The following is an 18,721-nucleotide window of genomic DNA, read 5'->3' on the forward strand; positions in this document are numbered from 1 at the left end:
AGGGACGCAGCAGCAACCAAGAGAGAAAGAGAGAGAGAGAGAGAGAGAGTGGACTGGAGGGAGGCAGCAGCAGCAAAAGTCGAGAGATAGTGGAGGGACGCAGCAGCAGCAGGCAGGATGTGATACACTAAAAACATTGTTTTAGTATTATTCAATTTCATAAATATATGCATATTTAAGAGGTTTAACCTCTCGTCCCCAGCAAAAATTGTGTATGCAGGCTATACTATTACAGTATATGGTCCCTACCAATGTTGAAACCAAACCTACGCCCTTGTGCTTCTGTAATATGAATATAGGATTTTTCCTATCTTTGTAACTTAAGTTAAAGCAATACATCACGATATTTGGACCTTTACAAACATGTCTGGTGGTAATTCTCCAATTAGATTTACTAAAAGTAAGCTGAATCGTCCAAACAGTCTACTCAGAAAGATAATACATTGACATTTATTACCTTTTAAAACTCGCGCCCCCGGGACGCAGCATTCAGTCAAAGTGTGCATGCGCAACGTCGTGCTTAAACAACACAGTACCAGCTAATTACAGTATTCCTTCGTCTATGGATATCATGTGTTTTTTAGCTCAATGATATCATGGCGGAGGTTAGCCCTTCTTAATCTATCAAAATTCCATATAGGCTATGATCTTACTGGGGGTGAGCCCCTCGGTGTTCAGGTGCAGAACTCTGGGTTGGGAGCAAGCTCCGCCAGCTGCCCTCCCCGCCTGTGGCAGCCGGATAAATTCTCTTGTATAAATTCTACCCTGACCTCTCTCAACGAGACGATCGAGCAAGCTCCTGGAAAATGTTTGTCTATTGGCTAAGAACATATAAAGAGCAGTAAACAGGGGCTAGATTCTTCATAAGAGAGACATGACTAACAGTAGAGTGCACAAATAGTTACATACATGGTAGGCCATTATGTGTTCGTTATCCCTATAGTCTCTAATATGATATTAAAGTGAATCATATAACAAAGCACAGAAAGTACTTAGCAGAACAGGCTCATAGAGAATGGCGCAAGGCAGAGGTGGGGAAATAGAAAGCAGAGAGCCAAAGGTAAAAAAGGGGTAGGGTTGGCTGGATGGGGACACAGAGTGGGAAGGAGCTAGTCACGAGGGGGTAGGGGGCCTCTATCTCCTCTCTCTCTCTCTCTCTCTCTCTCTCTCTCTTTCTCTCTCCTCTTATCTCTCCGTAGAACAACATACTTGCATTTCACTCTCTCTTCACCTCTCATCCCTTGCTTTTCATCACGTGTTCACTACCCCTTTGCTTTGTTTATTTCCACACATTCCACACTGTCCCCAAATGTGGCCTAAGTCAGGAACACACACGCGCACAGATAAACATGCCTATACAGCACACACACACCAAATGACAAACCCAGATGAAAAGAAATCCTCTATATGGACCACACATCATTTGCTACTTTATTAGGTCACCCACTCATTGGCAGAAATAGCCTGCTTTTCTGCGGCTGCTACTCAAAACATAAAGCATGTTGACATGGTGACGAGGTTTAGTTGTTGTTCGACCAAACATTGGAATGGGCAAGTGAAGACGTTGGGGCTACACATGTATCGGAAACAATTATGTTTTTGCTGCATAGAATTGATAGAGACGTGTGCCTAAGATGCTGTTAAGATAAAACTATGAGTTACTTATGTTAGGGTGTGAGGGGGTGGTGAAGGTGCAAGCAAGGTTAAAGGCAAACAATAGCTCTAGACAGACAATACTATGAAATAGAATAGGGTTAGGGCAGAATAAGCAAAATACTGTAAGCTGTCAGTATGCCTATAACTATGTGACAAACAGAGAGGTGATACACGTCAATATAATGAAACTGTATTTTTCCATTATAGTCCTCCACTCCTCCACAAGCGCTTGCATTAAAATACAATTGAGAAGTGCCTTGGTTTCCAGGAATGTTTTGTCATAGACTCGACTCTCACACACCAAATGAAGAGGGACACCATGAGCTCCGGAACTATTCTACTTCACAAGATCCGTGATCTAAGCGACTTTGACCGTGATATGATGGTCGGTGCCAGACGTGATGCTTCTAGAATCTCCCAAACCGCTGCCCTCCTGGGACTTTCACACCCTACAGTGTTTCGTGTAAACAGAGAATGGTGCGATAAACCCAAAACATCCTAAAATACCTTGTTAAGGAGAGAGGTCAGAGGAGACCTGAGGCGTTCTGGTTAAAATAAATGACACAAATGCTCAAATACAGTAAAAGCTGTTTGTGGCGTGCAGAATAATCAATCCCACAAAGAATGCAGGCTGTTCTTGAGGCAAAAAAGGGCCCTATGCGATACTAGGTGCACCTAATCAAGTGATTACTGTGTACACTTGTCAGGCAGAACACACAAACACTACCTCTCTCATCCCTCACACCACAAATCACACCTGGCACTCAAACACAGCCAGAGCATACAAACAGTCCAACAGACCATAATATTCAAACATGGAACACACACGAAGACCACAGGCTTCATGCGCTGTATAGACCTAATATTCTTCTATTCATGCGATATTCTTTAGACATGTATGTACTTATCCATCCATCAATTTTGCCATACATAGTCCTTCCATACATCTTTTTCATATGGGCAATCTGCAGACAATTTTGTTCTGGCAGATAGCTGTCAACAACCTCTCTCTCTCTCTCTCTCTCTCTCTCTCTCTCTCTCTCATTCATATATATATATATATATATATATAGTCCAATCCAGTTGAGGGGGTGATAAACATGGCCTTCTGGAGCAAAAGGACATGGCAATTCTGGAGCAAAAAGATCACAATGGTTTTTCTGCAGAGCGTGAATAAGACTCTAAGATAATCTATGAGATATTATTTGATTGATTATTTGTAATAGTGTGTGTGTGTGTGTGTGTGTAAGTGTGTGTGTGTGTGAGGGAGAGAGGAAAGTAAAGGAGAGAAAGATGAAAGTGTAGGTCAGATATAAGTGTGTGTGTGTGAGGGAGAGAGGAGAGTAAAGGAGAGAAAGATGAAAGTGTAGGTCAGATATTCTTTCTCTCCATCATAGTTTTCTTTCTTTGAGTGAGGAAGGAAAGCTATCTCTCCGTCTTGGTTACATTCCCTGCCTCTCTCTCTCTCTTTCCCTCTCTCTCTCTCTCTTTCTCTCTCCCTCTCTCTCTCTCTCTCTCCCTCTCTCTCTCTCTCCCTCTCTCACTCTATCTCTGTCCTTCCCTGTCACTCTGTCATCTGGGGGCACTGGAAGTGCTCTCAGAGAGGAGGGATGATAGAGAAGAGAGAAAGAGACGGATGACAGAAAATAGAGACAAAGAAGAGAGGAGAGAGAGAGAGAGACACACATGAGACAGAATACAGCAAAGAAAGAGAGAGAAGAGAGAAAGGGAGGATTAAGAGGTAGGCAGGTTCCCAAATTTGAGGAAATTTGAGAAGAAAGAGACATTTATCACCCTTTCACTGACGGATAAGAAAAGATACAGGTATGTGTATGCTACGCACACACACACACACACACACACACACACTGTACTGTACATACATGCACACACACACACACACATACTGTACATACATGCATGCACACACACGCATACACACACACACGCCATAACAGTGTGCACATAATGTGCAAATAATAAATAATGTGTATACACTCAACGAATGTGTTTACTAGTTTTTAAATAATGATGGACTAAATCATTATCCATCATATTTTATTAGAACAAGAAATTTGATTGATAATTGTTAATTGCATGAATCTTAATTTTTATTTTAGACTGTACATTTGTAATGTAAACTTCTACACAGACATTCACATACAAATTATACAATAATACAATATACAATAATATGTTCAATTTACTTTAGCATGTGCACAATTTATAGTTTATTCAAAATTAATTTCAATGTGAGTGAATGTGAGTGTGTGTGTGTGTGTGTGTGTGTGTGTGTGTTTCTGTCTGAAGCACAGTCCCAGTAGATCAATCATGGAGAAAATGCATGTCGGCTGCTAGCGCTCCCAGCCTCAGTGGCCATTCAGACAGGGCGCAACAATGGCATAACTGCACGCTGAAACCCATTATTTCCAGTGGCTTGTACCGTGCCTCAGCGGGGCTCAGCGTCTGGCTTGGACTACTGTAGATGAAAACTAGGTTGAACTTTGAGCACTCTGTCACCATGACCATCAAATTGCGTCCTGTCTGAATTGCCTTTCAGTCTCTCAGCCCCAGCCCTAGCCTCTCACCAGCACTAGTCAGCTGTTTGGCTGCCAAGTTGGCCTCAGGATGACCTATGCCCTACGACCCTTTACATTATGCTTAATTCATGAGCAGTGCATCCTGTCAGGTAGGAAATATCTATCAGAATGCCCTACTACACATTAGATTGCGCTTAATTCATTATATTCACAATAAAATGGGTAGTAGGGCATTCTGATAGACATTTCCTACCTGACAGGATGTGCTACCCATGAATTTAGCATGTGCATACTGTAAGGACACAGCCAAAACAAAGCTTTGAGCGAAGCCAGGTCCCCGTGTGGGGGCGCTAGAGATATGGGGTTTGGACTGGGGTGTGTGGTGGTATATAGAGCCCCGAGTGCACCGAACCCCCCCCTCCCCGCTGGCTCTGACCCCAGGGGGGGCGCCCGAACACGGCCGCTCATTCACCCCCATTGGTCACACTTTACAATAAGGGTCACAAAAAACATTAGTTAACTGTTAACTAATGCTTATTTAGGGTTAGATTAGGTTACTAATGTCAATTAATACCTTAGTTAAGGTTAGGGTTAGGGTTAGGTAAGTTAACCTTAGTTAACATAAATAACATTAGTAAATGGTTAATAGAGACATTAGTTAACTGTTACTTAATGCTTAATAATGCATTAACTAATGCGTATTAATGTACCCTTATTGTAAAGTGTTACTTCTCCATTCATTTGGACTGGGACTCAGGAGCCAAAAAGTCCCCCCATTCAATGTTAACAGCAGGGACTGATCCAGTGGTGGTTTCTCCTATAAGCTAGGGTAAGGTAAGCCTGGCATACCCCTACACAATCCTTATAAAAAATGATTTCAGACTGTTTTTGACTTAACTGCGTCTTGTATTCTACCATATCGCTTCACTCTCCTCTGTTTTGGTAGTGCTCCGTGACCCAAATCCAATCCACTTTATTTTAAAAAAATAATAATAATAATAATAATAATAATAAAGAAAAAAAAACACAATACATTAAGTCACACACACCCTACAGGCCTCATGAAAATAAACAGTCCACGTTATGGTCCGTTGACAGCGGTCAAACTAGCTCAGTATTGTAAGATAATGTACGATAATGATCATATTTGTATGATAACGAAATAAATAACAAACAGATAATCACACATAATGCCTCAAAAAGCACCTGGTACAGCAACAAGGACTCCGGTAAGAGCAGAGGAAAGGGTCTCTGTATCATATATATCTACGTACATAATGCCTGGTCTAACAACAAGTCTGGTCTAATGCCTGGTCTACAGTAACAACAGCGCTATCATAGACGGTCACTGTTCTCCTGACCTGGAGTTCATGTCAGTGAAATGCCGACCTTTTTTTCTGCCGAGAGAGCTAACGGCAGTGACTATCACGGCTATTTACATACCACCAGATGCTAACGTTAGCATAGCTCTCTCTCTACTGCTAAACGCCATAAACAAACTGCAGCGTGCCTACCCTGATGACGTTAACATAATTGCTGTGGATTTTAATAAGGCAAACCTAAAATCGGTCCTGCCTAAATTTGACCAGCATGTCAAAGTTCCGACCAGAGGGAGAAACACCCTTGATGATGTTTACTCTAACATCAAGCATGCGTACAGAGCCATAGCTCTCCCTCACCTCGGACAGTCAGACCACCTCTCCCTGCTGCTTACCCAGCATGCACCCCTCTCAGAGGGAGAACAAGACCAGTCACAAAAACTATAACAACATGGCCTGAGGATGCACTTTCTCAGCTACAGGACTGTTTTGCACATACCGAGTGGGATATATTTGAACATCGGGATCTGGTAATATTCCGACTGTCTGTACTTTTCTACATCAAGTGCAGTATTGAGGTCACTGTGGAAAAAAAAAACGATCTGGGTCTTCCCCAACCAAAAACCCTGGATGACCAGCCATGCCCGAATACTTCTCAGGGCCCGTGACACTGCCCTCTTCAGGTCAGGTGACAGAGCTCTGAACAGTGCTGCCAGAGCCGAACTGAAGGGAGGAACTAAGAACACCATAGTGGACTACAAGAAGAGGATAGAAGACCACCTCTCCAGCAGCAACCCACGACAAGTGTGGCAGGGCGTACAGCAGTGGTTCTCAACTGGTGGAGCCTCAGGACGCACATTTTTCCTTATCATGAAGTCGCGACCCAAATGTATTCCACAGCACTCAAATTTATTCCACAAAAATAGAAAAAGTCTGTGACACATAACACAACATTGGCACACGCTAAGGTTAGCCCACTTCCTGTCATGTCTCGTAAATAAATTATTTAAATTATTGAATTGAATTGAATTGTGTGTCCTGCAAAATAAAAACCCAACATTTTCTCTATAAATATATATATATTTTAAAATCCCTTAAAAAAAAGAAAAGAAAGGGAAACCGCCCACGAGGCCGCGACCCAATCAAAACGGCTCCGCGACCCACCTTTGGGTCGCCACCCATCAGTTGAGAAACGCTGGCGTACAGAACACCACCAGCTACAGAGGCTGTGATGCAACAGCTGGGAACCCAGGTGTGTCGCTACGGGAGGAGCTGAACAGCTTCTTTGCACGCTTCGAGACACAAAACCCAGCCACACCCTCTCCACCCCCACCAGCATTCACTCTAACGGGGCATAATGTGAGATGGGTGCCCAGAGCAGTGAACCCCAGGGCCAGATGGAGTACCGGGGAAGGTGCCCTCAGGGGTCTTCACCACCATCTTTAACCGCTCCCTGGAACAAGCTGTCATCCCATCCTGCCTAAAATCAGCAACAATCATCCCCGCACCCAAAAAATCAGCCGCAGTCAGCCTCAATGACAAACCGCCCAGTAGCACTCACACCTGTCATCATGAAGTGCTTTGATAGGCTGGTCTTACCGCACATTAAAGCCTGCCCCCCACCCCCCACCTAGCTCTCTGATCTGCATCTGGAACAATGGGAGAGCTATGTAAGGATGCTCTTCATCGACGACAGCTCAGCCTTCAATACAATCATCCCGGACATTTTGATGCTGTTGAAGCTGTTAGACTTAGGCATCCGTCCACTCACCTGCTCCTGGATAAAAGACTTCCTGACTGACCGCTCTCAGTCTGTGAAACTCGGCTCCCACCTCTCCTCCACCCGCACACTCAGCACCGGCTCTCCACAGGGGTGTGTGCTGAGCCCACTACTGTACTCTCTCTACACCCACGACTGCAGCCCAGCCCACCCAGACAACATCATCGTCAAGTTCGCAGACGACACCGCAGCGGTTGGGCTCATCTCAGGAGGGGGGCGAGTCTACCTACCGAGATGAGATCCTGAAATTAACAGCGTGGTGTTCAGTGAATGACCTGGCACTGAACACCGCAAACATGAAGAAATGATGAAATCATCTGCGACTTCAGGAAGAACAGCAGACCCTGCCCCCCCTTTACACCAGCGGCGAGTGTGTGGAGAGGGTTCACACCTTCAGCCCTCATCTCTGCTGACCTCTCCTGGTCCGCAAACACAACAGCAGTCATCAAGAAGGCCCATTCTTGCTTCAGGCAGCCATCTTTGACCTTGTTGTTGACAGGAACAGCACCTCTGGATATTTATGGTGGCCGGAGGTATTGCAGATCCCCATTTAAAGTATATAGGACATTTTTCAATGCAAATCATTTAATAAAAAATAAACGACACAATCCACAAACAATAAAAATAGTTCTAGCACAAAGAATGACAAAGGAAATAGTGACCAAAGTTTGTAGCAGAATATGATAGATAGATAGATAGATAGATAGATAGATAGATAGATAGATAGATAGATAGATAGATAGATAGATAGATAGATAGATAGATAGATAGATAGATAGACAGTCAGACAGACAGACAGACAGACAGATAGATAGATAGATAGATAGATAGATAGATAGATAGATAGATAGATAGATAGATAGATAGATAGATAGATAGATAGATAGATAGATAGATAGATAGATAGATAGATAGAGATTGTTTATGGAGGGAGGGAGTGTGTGTGTGTAGTGTTTTGGAGGGAGTGTGAGTGTGTAGATATGTTGGAGAGATTATAATGTTGGGTTGGCGCAGCCAACATAATGACTTTGACCCATTTTGATAGCAGTGCAACAGTTGAGAATGTCTTTCAGTAGCAATCTGATTGCTATCCAAGATGGTAGAAAACAAGGCCAGGTCCAGCCTGGCTGATGTGCGTGGCTGGCTTGTTTCTGCTTCGGACTGGTAGGACGAAAGCTAGTCATGCCACTGAAATAGCTGTGAATTGAAATGATATGAAATAATGTCTGATAAATTAAGATAGGTCTTGTCGCCTGGACACATCAGTTCCAATGCTTTCACATCAGTTCCAATGCTTTCACATCAGTGAAATGCTAATCCAATGCTAATCCAATGCTAATCCATCACATAGGAGAGGTAGGGGTACACAGGTTTCCCCTTTGTGCCAGTAGCCAATTGGAACCTCCTATCTGCGCTTGTGTGAGATGAGATAACTTCACACCACCAGGTGGTAGTAGTCTGTATCATTAAGGGGGGAATGGAAGTCCACCATGTATAAAATGTAAACAACAGCGTTTGTTTAGCTACATTTAGACTGGAAGAGTTTTGCTCAGCATAGTGACCCAGTCATTCAAAATCACTACCAGACATTGGCCTACATTGGCCAATAAGACACAGCTCATTTTATTGGATTTTAATTTTAATTTTCTATTTTATACTGTATTAATATTTTAAGAAAAAATCTGATTTTTTTTATATAGCTTAGCTGATATGTGAAACTCACAGAATTGGAACTGCATTACTCAAAGAAGCTAAGAACTTTAATACATTTAAGTAGTTTAAGCTTTGAACTGAGCCTATAGCTTAAAAGATGAGCAAGTTGTTTAAATTCCGCTTACTGACCCTTGCATATTAAAGGAGAATGCTCTTTTTCGACAACCTGGACCTTATTTACGACATATTATAAGACGTTTGACTCAGCGAGATAACTTTGTTGTAATTCGGAGGCCTGTAGAATAAATTTAAAATCCAGCGCGAGCCAAGTATATCCATGTAATGGCGGCGGACGGGGCACCGAGAATGCAGCTTCTAAAAAATTTATTTTCTGCCATGAAATGGTTGTTTTCATCAATCTATTTTTATTAATCGCTAGTTGTGCTTCCATAGAGTGAGGGCTTGTTGTGGTTTTCACATGCCTCTGTAATATGATCTTTAGAAACGTCTTTAGAAACAAAATAAAGCTTCCCCACTTGCTCCAGCACGTATGCTATTCTCCGTCTGTAGGCTTCACTCGCGGCTCACATTCTCTACGCTACGATCGGCTTGTTGGTGCCTGGAATATTGTGTGCAATATGGCTGAATATTTATCAGATTTTGAGGATATAGAAGATGACTTAGAATATGATGGAAGCCGATCGTAGCGTAGAGAATATGAGCCGCGGCTTACAGCTGGCTTACAGCCACGCACAAATACTGCCCCACTTCAGTGTGAACACTAGCACCCTGAAGACACACACACACACACACTCTCTTACACACACAGACATGCATGCACACACACACTCACACACACACACACACACACACACACACACACACGCACACACACACGTATACAGCGCACACACAGGTCTGGTTCCGGAGACGGTCAGACAGTGAGGCACAAAGGGACCAGAGATTTCCCCCAGTGTTGAGTATTAGCTGAAATATAAATACCACACAATGACGCTGCTTCCATCTAATAAACTACAGCTGTTCTCTGCCTCCTCTCAACAACACAATTTCCAAAGAAGACTTATCTCAGTACTCAGAAGGAGTAGGCCAATCATGAAGGCCAATCATGAATCATAAACAGTCCTGCAGTGCCATAAAACTGGGAAAATAACAGCATGTCATCATGGTCACGTCTCAGCAAGCTTCACGTCGCCTTCTCTAATTAGCAATTACCAGTTCACCCCCTAGAGACACTGAGGTGTGTGTGCGACAGGGACAGAGACTGAAACAGGGACAGGACAGGGGACAGGGACACATACAAGAACACAGACAGGGACATGACTGGAGAAGGGACAGAGATAACAGGGTCACACACCCACTGTGTGTTTTGCATTTTGAGGTACAACAAGGCCCTGAAATTAGCATCTGGAAGGGCTCCATCGCCTCCATGGCAACTGTGTTGCCGTGGAAAGGTCGCCATGGCATTGGAGGAGGAGCTGCCTGTAAAGTGAGCGATGATCACGGTATGAGATCAGCCTGGGCTTGAGCACCCTTACCGGTGCCGTTAACGGCTGCCCATAGAATAGAATAGAGTAGAATAGAATAGAATAGAATAGAACAGAAAGTTTATTTTCGGCATATACAGTATAACCAGTAGACTGTCCAAGGGGTGTCTTCACTGGTGGGCTACGGCTGCAGTTGGCTGTAGAGCTTGTGGGCCACGTCAGGAAAGAAGCTGTTACGGAACCTCTCTTCACAGTCATGATGCTCATGTCATTTACACAGGCATACCGAATGTCAAATTAATAAGATACAAATAAGATGTGTAGCTTGCCAGGTCTCAGTCAATTGGATTTCTGGGAGGTGTTTGGATTGATGTTTGGAACATTTCCTTCACTTGCACATTTTTTTCCAAATCCAGATTTTTTTGGGGTCACTGCTGGGGAGTTCTGATCAATGACACTGACTGTTTTGTCTTTGTTATTGTTGTAATGATGACAGTCCTATTGGCGGTGACTTGTAGCTGTGATTTTTCATTCTGCATGCCAGTACCCTATTCCTGACTATGCTTTGAGTTAAAAGAATAAACAAGATAATTCCAACAGTTCTGTGCTGAGGTCATTGATTGATTGATTGATTGATTGATTGATTGATTGATTGATTGATTGATTGATTGGCTTAGTGACTAACTGATTCATTGGTCAATCAAGTCATAATTTGATTGATTCATTGGGTGATTAATCAATTGATCTCTCTCCATAAGGGGAGGAGTCTACTATTGGGGAACCCAGGTAAATCTGAGATGGACGACTTTCTGCCTGAGGGCCTGATTGGGAGCAACGGCAGCCACGGAGGCCCCGCCCTCAACCTCAGCAGCCCCCTGGACATGTTCTCGGGTATGGAGCTCCTGCTGCGCTTCAAGCCTCTCTTCCTGCCTCTCTACAGCCTCTTGGTGGCTGTGGCAGGTGTGGGCAACACCTTCCTGCTGGCCTGCATTCTGACAGACAAGAAGCTGCACAACGCCACTAACTTCTTCATAGGTGAGTTATACGTCAGGAGCTCATCAAATTCTTACCAAAGCCAGTCGGGAGAAGACGATTAGGGCTTGCCCCCTTGGGCAAAGGTTGGACGCCTCCAGACTTTTTCATCATGTTAATCAGATGGAAATCAAATCTGTACGGATCCGCTATCGACTTAGGGCGTATTCACTTATGTTAGTGCGCACCATTGATGCGCACCAAAAGCAAAAGTGATACATTGTTTTAATTTCTCTGCTACTGCGGTTCGCTTTCACACAGCACTTTCTTTACTCTGGTCCAAATGCAGCAACACAAGTCACTTGAAAAGGCTCAGTGCTGTCATTGGTCAATATCTTTCTGGGGGCGGGTGCAAGAGCGTCATGAAAAACTTTTCAGGTCAAACATGTGGCGTGCACAAGGCAGTTGCGTCGGTCCGAGGTCGCGCGCTTTCACATCATAACTGGTGCGCACAAGAATTCGGTTGAAGCCGCTCCGAGACCACCCCTTCTGGAGGGTCTCGGTGCGGCTGTTTTGGTGCGCACCTGAGTGCGATTGCTGTGTTCACACAGGCCTAAACGAAGCGCTCTCGGGCCCAAAGCTCATTTGGTGCGCACTAACTAGTGTCTGTGTGAATACACCCTTAGTCAGTTCCATAGAGAATTAATTAGAATTGACAGATATGGAAAAACACAAGGGACTAGTGTGGCCTGGACCTTACATGTTACATTTTATGTTTTATCTATCTTGGCCAAACAAAATGAAAGTGTTATTAGAAACAAAGCATGCTAAATTCAAGGATATTATTGTTTGATTGATTGATAGATAGAGATTGATTAATTGGCTGATTGGTTAATTGGTTGATTTTAGGCAACCTGGCAGCCGGAGACCTGCTGATGTGCCTGAGCTGCGTCCCACTGACGGCATCCTACGCCTTCAACAGCCGAGGCTGGATCTTCGGACGCCCACTCTGCCACCTGGTACCGCTCATCCAGGCCGCCACCGTCTTCGCCTCCGTCCTCTCCCTCACTGCCATAGCGGTGGACCGCTACGTGGTGGTCGCCCACCCAGTCCGGCGCCGCATATCCGTGTGGGGCTGCAGCAGCATCGCCGTGGGGGTGTGGCTTATATCCCTGGCGCTCGCGGCCCCGGCCTCCCTCCACATGCGCCTCCTGGACCTGCGGCCCAGCGGCATGGAGCAGATGGTGTGCGAAGAGTTCTGGACCACCGAGCGGCTCCGCCTCGTCTACGCCTGCTTCATCCTGGTGGCGTCCTACATGATCCCGCTGCTCTCGGTCAGCGTGTCCTACTGTGCCATCACCGTCCACCTGCGGCGCCATTCCTTGCCCGGGGAACCGTCGCAGTACCAGCAACGCTGGAGCCAGAGGAGGAGGAGGACCTTCTGCATGCTGGTGGCGTCCGTGCTCTCCTTCGCCCTCTGCTGGCTGCCCTTACAGGTGAGGACGGGACAAGCAGGGAGGATAAAGTGAATAGGTGGCCTATCGGAAATAGCGGAATTGTTCCAAATATGCATTGTGATTGGCCGAGAGGACCGATTCGAAGATTTACTTCACGATAGATCACATCTGTGTATTTGTTGTGTATTTTGATGTATTTGAGAGTTCCTGCTCTTACATGGCCGACATGGTGCATAATCCCTTTGCTCCTTTTACAGATTCTGAACTTGCTGCTCGACCTGGACCCAGACTTCCATATCGTGGGGAAGCGTTACGTCAACGTGCTGCAGGTGTGCTGCCACCTGGTGGCCATGAGCTCCGCCTGCTACAACCCCTTCATCTACGCCTCGCTGCACAGCAAGGTCCGCCTGCACCTGTGGGGGTACCTCTGCCCCTGCAACCCCGCCCCAGTGAGGGGGAACCGGGAAAGGGGGGGTTCCCAGGGAGGGGGCATCACTCTGATCTCTCATTGCCCCTCCCGCACTCCCAATACCTGCCTCAGAATGCTGGCCGAGGCCCCCCTGCACCCTTGTACGGAGACTGGAGCCCCCACCTCCGCCCCCCCCCTCCCCGACAACCCTGAGAGCAGAGCTACGTCTGAGGGAGGGCGAGTGGGAGAAGGCTGGCGGGAGGCAGCCATTTTGGATCCCTGCCACCTTCTACACCGTGGCAGCTTGGTTGATTGATTTATTGAGCCACTGAGCAAGCAAGAGGGAGGGGCAGTGATGGTGATGATTAGCCTTGTGAGACCGTCCTGATCGAGTGAGCTCACATCCTGCTTCTCTCCGCAGCTCAGTCGGGACTTCCCCCAGTCTCGATCAATTATTGTGGGCGGGAGCACTTGCCTTGACAACTTCAGCCAATCAGCATAATAAAACCTTTGCAAAATCCACTCGGAAGAACGGCCAAAACATATTTTCTGTGCATCCTCTTATTCTTGCATAATTGTTATTAGTGGCTATTTCTGCAATACTGCACTTTTGGCTGTGTTTATTCTACTAACACTTATGTTACTGCTCGTTGCTTCGGGAGACTGTTTTGCCAGTGGCCGTGGCATTTCATTTTCACCTGTCCATTTTCATTTCAACTATGGGAACCAATCAGGGGCTATAGTTCTACTGGGGGGCAGAAGAGCAGTCAGAACACAGTCCCTAATTGGCCCGATCAAAAAGTAATCTGAGAATAATCGTTCGAGATAGGGGGAATGCCAGACCGAGCTGCGAAGAGAAACTTAATGTGAGCTTGCGAGATCAGGATGGTCTCACACTAGGTGATGATGGCGTGTAGAGACCAAGATGGCTGCCTGGTGGAGATAATACCCTCAGGACCATAGTGATTGTCTCTTGCTTTGCTACTAACCTGACGCACCAGATGGTTTGCTTCACATAACCATCTGGGAACTCTGCTGGAAACTGTTTGGAAAAGGGCAGGCACTTTCAAAAATACTTGGCAGGTGATTGGATGATCCATCTGTCTATCACCGTCTACCACACACTAACTTCAACTGCTCCTCGCTGTCGTCACACCTAAACCCGCCGAGCGTAGCTGTTTGTATTTCCTCTTAGAACGCTGATTGGCTAGATCATTTTCCGATCTGGCAGAAACTGATCTCTATGGAGAGTATCTCGGCTAATTTGCGAGAGAAACGGAATGTGAGCTTGCAAGATCAGGAGGCTCCTTGTCCACCATTCACACAGTGAAGATGCCTGGCTATTGCTGGATACTATACATACATATGCTTCATAAGCTACTGCTAGAAGCTGGGAGGATGCTGTGGATATTAAAGGGGCACAGGGGCGAGGAGTGAATGACTGGTGCTGGGATGGGCTAGGCTGGGCTTTGATGGGCTGGACTGGAATGGGCAAATGCAATTCATTACTAACTAGAAAGGGTGCTCAGAGAGCACAGACCTCCCACATTAATGCAATTTGTTGGTGTGACCGAGTTGAAATGTTAAACTCACTCGTCAGTATAAATATCACCCACTTGCACCATTGAAGAGTAATCTTTTCAGTGGCGTAACTGGTAGCGGTGTTTATGACAGGTGGTCGTGTGTGAACGCAAATCAGAAGATCTGGGTATGATGCCAGTGTGGGCAAGTTGCAGGAGGAAGCAATATTGAAGAGTGATGCACTCACACCTGTTAGATCAGCATGTGCAGTTGTTGAGTGTATAAGTGGATAAAATAACAATGATTGATTCAGCGTTCGTCATCATAATTGTCACTATTAATTTGTTAAAGTCATCCATTGCAAATGCATTATGCGTATATTTGAAGGGTGTAATTTCCAGGGAATAGTGAGGAATAAATCAGCTACTGTCCGACACATTAAAGGTACCCAATGTAGTTTTTGACCACTAGTATGCGCTCTAGAGCAAATTTGAGAAGGAGGTCCCCGAAAATCGCGTACTACGTCATTGCGTCAATACACGGAGCACATAATAGTGACGTTTCACACATCTTTGTTGTTTTCAAAACATTAGCTAAATATCATTTTGCGAAGAAATTACAAGGTAGGAAAGACATTCAAGTGATTCAACATGTTTATTAGACTACAAGGAATCATATAATCGAGGAATTTCGAAAATAAACAAAGAACTGATTGTTTTGATTCACGTTTCATTGGGTACCTTTAAAGGCGAGCCTACCTTAAGTTACCATTACATGTCCATCAGAGTCTAGTGCTCCAATAAATAGATCAATATTATTTTATGCCTTGTACTGACAGCTGAACCACTAAACCTAGAGGAACTGTGCTAGACAGCATGTCTGTCTGTCTGTCTGTCTGTCTCTGTCAGTCTCGGTGTATGCCTGATTGTCTGCTTGCTTACCTGTCCGTCTGCCTGCCTGGTTCTCGGTCTTTCAGCCTCCCAACCTCCCTCTCTCCACAACCCGCTCTGTCTGTCTCTGTGTACCAACACTTGAAACAACTGTAAACTAATCAAACCGACCTCTGCCCAGAGGCAATCTTCCATAGTGTTTGCTCTGTTCTGTTCTTCTTCTGTGGAGGTGGTTAGTCTCAAAGTGGATTCCCTTTCTCCCCACTTTGTGACTGATGAGTCTTGTTCTGTCCTAGTGTCACCATGAGAAACAAACCATTTTGATTCGCAAGGCTGCTAAACAGTGAAGTGCAGTGATCTAAGACAGCCAACTTGAACTGAAACAGACTCAGTTCCTGTTTTGGACGAAAGTGCTTTGTGTTTCTAACTTTGTTGTGTGTTCGTAACTTTGTTGTGTGGGGGCGGCTGTAGCTCAGTTGGTAGAGCTGGTCGTTCAGTGATCGGTGGTTCGAATCCCAGCTCAGACTGTCCACATGTCGAAGTGTCCTTGAGCAAGACACCTAACCCCAAATTGCTCCCAATGAGCAGGTTAGCACCTTGCATGGCAGCTACCGCCATTGGTGTGTGAATGTGTGTGTGAATAGGTGAATGAGAGGCCATTGTAAAGCGCTTTGAGTGGCGCTAAGGTGGAAAAGCGCTATATAAGTGCCGTCCATTTACCATTCGTATACCCCCAACTGCTGTGGATCTGAAGTGGGAGGGGTGGAGATCAAACCACCATCCTTCTCTGTCTCTCTCTTTCTCCTGCTCTCCTCCCCTCTCTCTCTGTCTCTCTCTCTCTCTCTCTTTTTCAGGCACACACACACATGTACATGCAGCCTTGCGTTTCTGTCCCATGACAGCTTCTGCCACCAAGATTAGTGTACCTGTCTATGTGTGAATTAAAAATGTGTGGAAACAAAATATTTGGAATGCTGCATCATTTCACACACACACACACACCGACACATGCACACACATGCATGCACGCGTACACAAACACACACACACACATGCATGCATGCACACATGCGGGCACCCACACACATACACACACACACTCACACACACACACATAGGATCAGAGGGGGCATCAGTTATAGACTCAATGAAATTGTTATGAATTCAGAGAAAATACACAAGCATGCTCTCACACACACACTTTGGACTTTGGATATACGTGCCCTTAACATTACTTACAGTACACCCCTCATAATGTATTTGATTGTGTTTCTTTGTGTTAGTTTAATGTAGCACTCATCACTGGTATCCTAATAAATATGTACGCCAGTGTACTTTGAGAGCTGGAAAGAGGTGCTGCTATGTGTTTACCTCACTGTTGAAAATGTCATTCATTCATTTTCATTTCATTTTATTGTTTAGTTTAACAGGGACAGCGCACAATTAAAAGGCAATTGCACCAGAATTAGCAGCTGCTAAATAACACCCGTAGTGCCTGGGCTGATGGATTAAGCCATACAACCTCAAAAATGCATGCACGCTCTGTGCTACACTCAGTATATCATTTATCCAAATCTGAAAGCTGAAGGCTTTGTCATAGAGCCTTGTTCTAAAGGCCCCGGAGTGCTACTTAAAGCAATATGCATAAATAACAGACACTAATAAATCATAAATGATGCATTATGCATAAATTGTAAGTGTTTCTGTGCATTATGCCAGACGAAAACAATATATTTCAACAGCAACAGCAAATTGTCCATTATTTTTTATTTCACAATTTTCATTATGACCAAAATATGTAAAAATACACCACAATATGAGCTGTGAAATGACTTGACGATATGAATGCAGATCATATCCTGGGGAGGTGTAGCCCTGTGGTCAGAGACATTCAGTAACTGAAAGTTTCTCTGCCTCCTCAAAGTTTACCTAAAGGAGTAGTCAGCACTCAGTCTTGCCAACTTGGGGACCTTGCTGCTAGGCCTAATTACTTTTCTGACCCACCTATATATTAGGGAGAATATTTTCTCAAAAGCCACACATTTATCTGTATTTGAAATGGCTACAGTAGACTTCAGACTGCCAGACACTGTGAGATTGATCACATGTGCTGTTATTTTTGCTGATGGCAAAATCAGTGAGAACATCGGCTGCTGCATGTGAAGAAGATGAGGCTACCAATGTATCTGTAATACTTATGTCTTTGCTGCATAGAATCGATAAGACCTGCGTGCCTAAGACACTTAAGATAAAGCTATGAGTTGCTCATGTGAGGGGTGTGGTTGAAAGTGCAAGCACGGTACTCAATTTCCAGGAGCTTGCTCGATCGTCTTGAGAGAGGTCAGGGTTTAGATTTTTTTGGGAACACTCCTTCGCTTCCCTCTGGAAAATTAGTGTCAGGATGAGTATATATATATACTATGTATCCCTCCCTTTCTGTGAAACGCGTTGTGTTACCTCTCTGTATGAAATGTGCTATATAAATAAAGTTTGATTGATTACTAGAAGCAAGGTTACAGAACGTTCTAGACAGATAATACTAATAAACAGAGGTGTTGCAGACAGAAAGCACCAAGGAACAGAACATGGAGACTCATCTGAGACCGACGACATGCGAATGAGCAGAACAAACCACAGACCACATGCCGAGTGAGCAGAATAAGCAAAGCTGGCAGTAGGTCCAGGACTACATGACGAACAGAGAGGTGACAGAGGAACCTTCCTGCAGTACGTGTCACGATAAGGAAACACACAAACTCCCACCCCAGGAGTTAACTTGCTAACATAAAAGGGCAACTGTCCTTACTGTATCTTGGGGGTCCTAATCTGGGGACTAGTCAACCTGTATGCCTGCATTAAAATACCCCTGAGAAGTGCCTTGGTCTCCAGGAAGTTTATGTACAGTACGTGTGTATATGCAGTGTGTGCGGAAAGGACTCAAACCCCTTCACTTTTTTCACATGCTGTTACTGTATGTTACAGCCTTATTCCAAAATGGATTAAAGGTATAATTATAATT

The 18,721-nt window shown here is 44.8% G+C and overlaps 1 protein-coding gene across 1 annotated transcript; it reads left to right on the plus strand.

Moving 5' to 3' along the window:
- Positions 1 to 11,304: 11,304 nt before the first annotated feature.
- On the plus strand, positions 11,305 to 13,504 carry LOC311309444 (prolactin-releasing peptide receptor; the record flags this gene model as incomplete). The annotated part of the gene is made up of 4 exons (XM_084438741.1): positions 11,305 to 11,488; positions 12,335 to 12,921; positions 13,140 to 13,331; positions 13,424 to 13,504. Exons 1-4 carry the CDS (start codon positions 11,335 to 11,337, stop codon positions 13,502 to 13,504), a joined length of 1,014 nt encoding a protein of 337 aa, XP_084294867.1. The 5' UTR covers positions 11,305 to 11,334.
- Between the last annotated feature and the right edge of the window lie 5,217 nt (positions 13,505 to 18,721).

Source organism: Borostomias antarcticus (assembly GCF_949987555.1).
Source record: "Borostomias antarcticus genome assembly, chromosome: 1".
NCBI classification, from domain to species: domain Eukaryota; kingdom Metazoa; phylum Chordata; class Actinopteri; order Stomiiformes; family Stomiidae; genus Borostomias; species Borostomias antarcticus.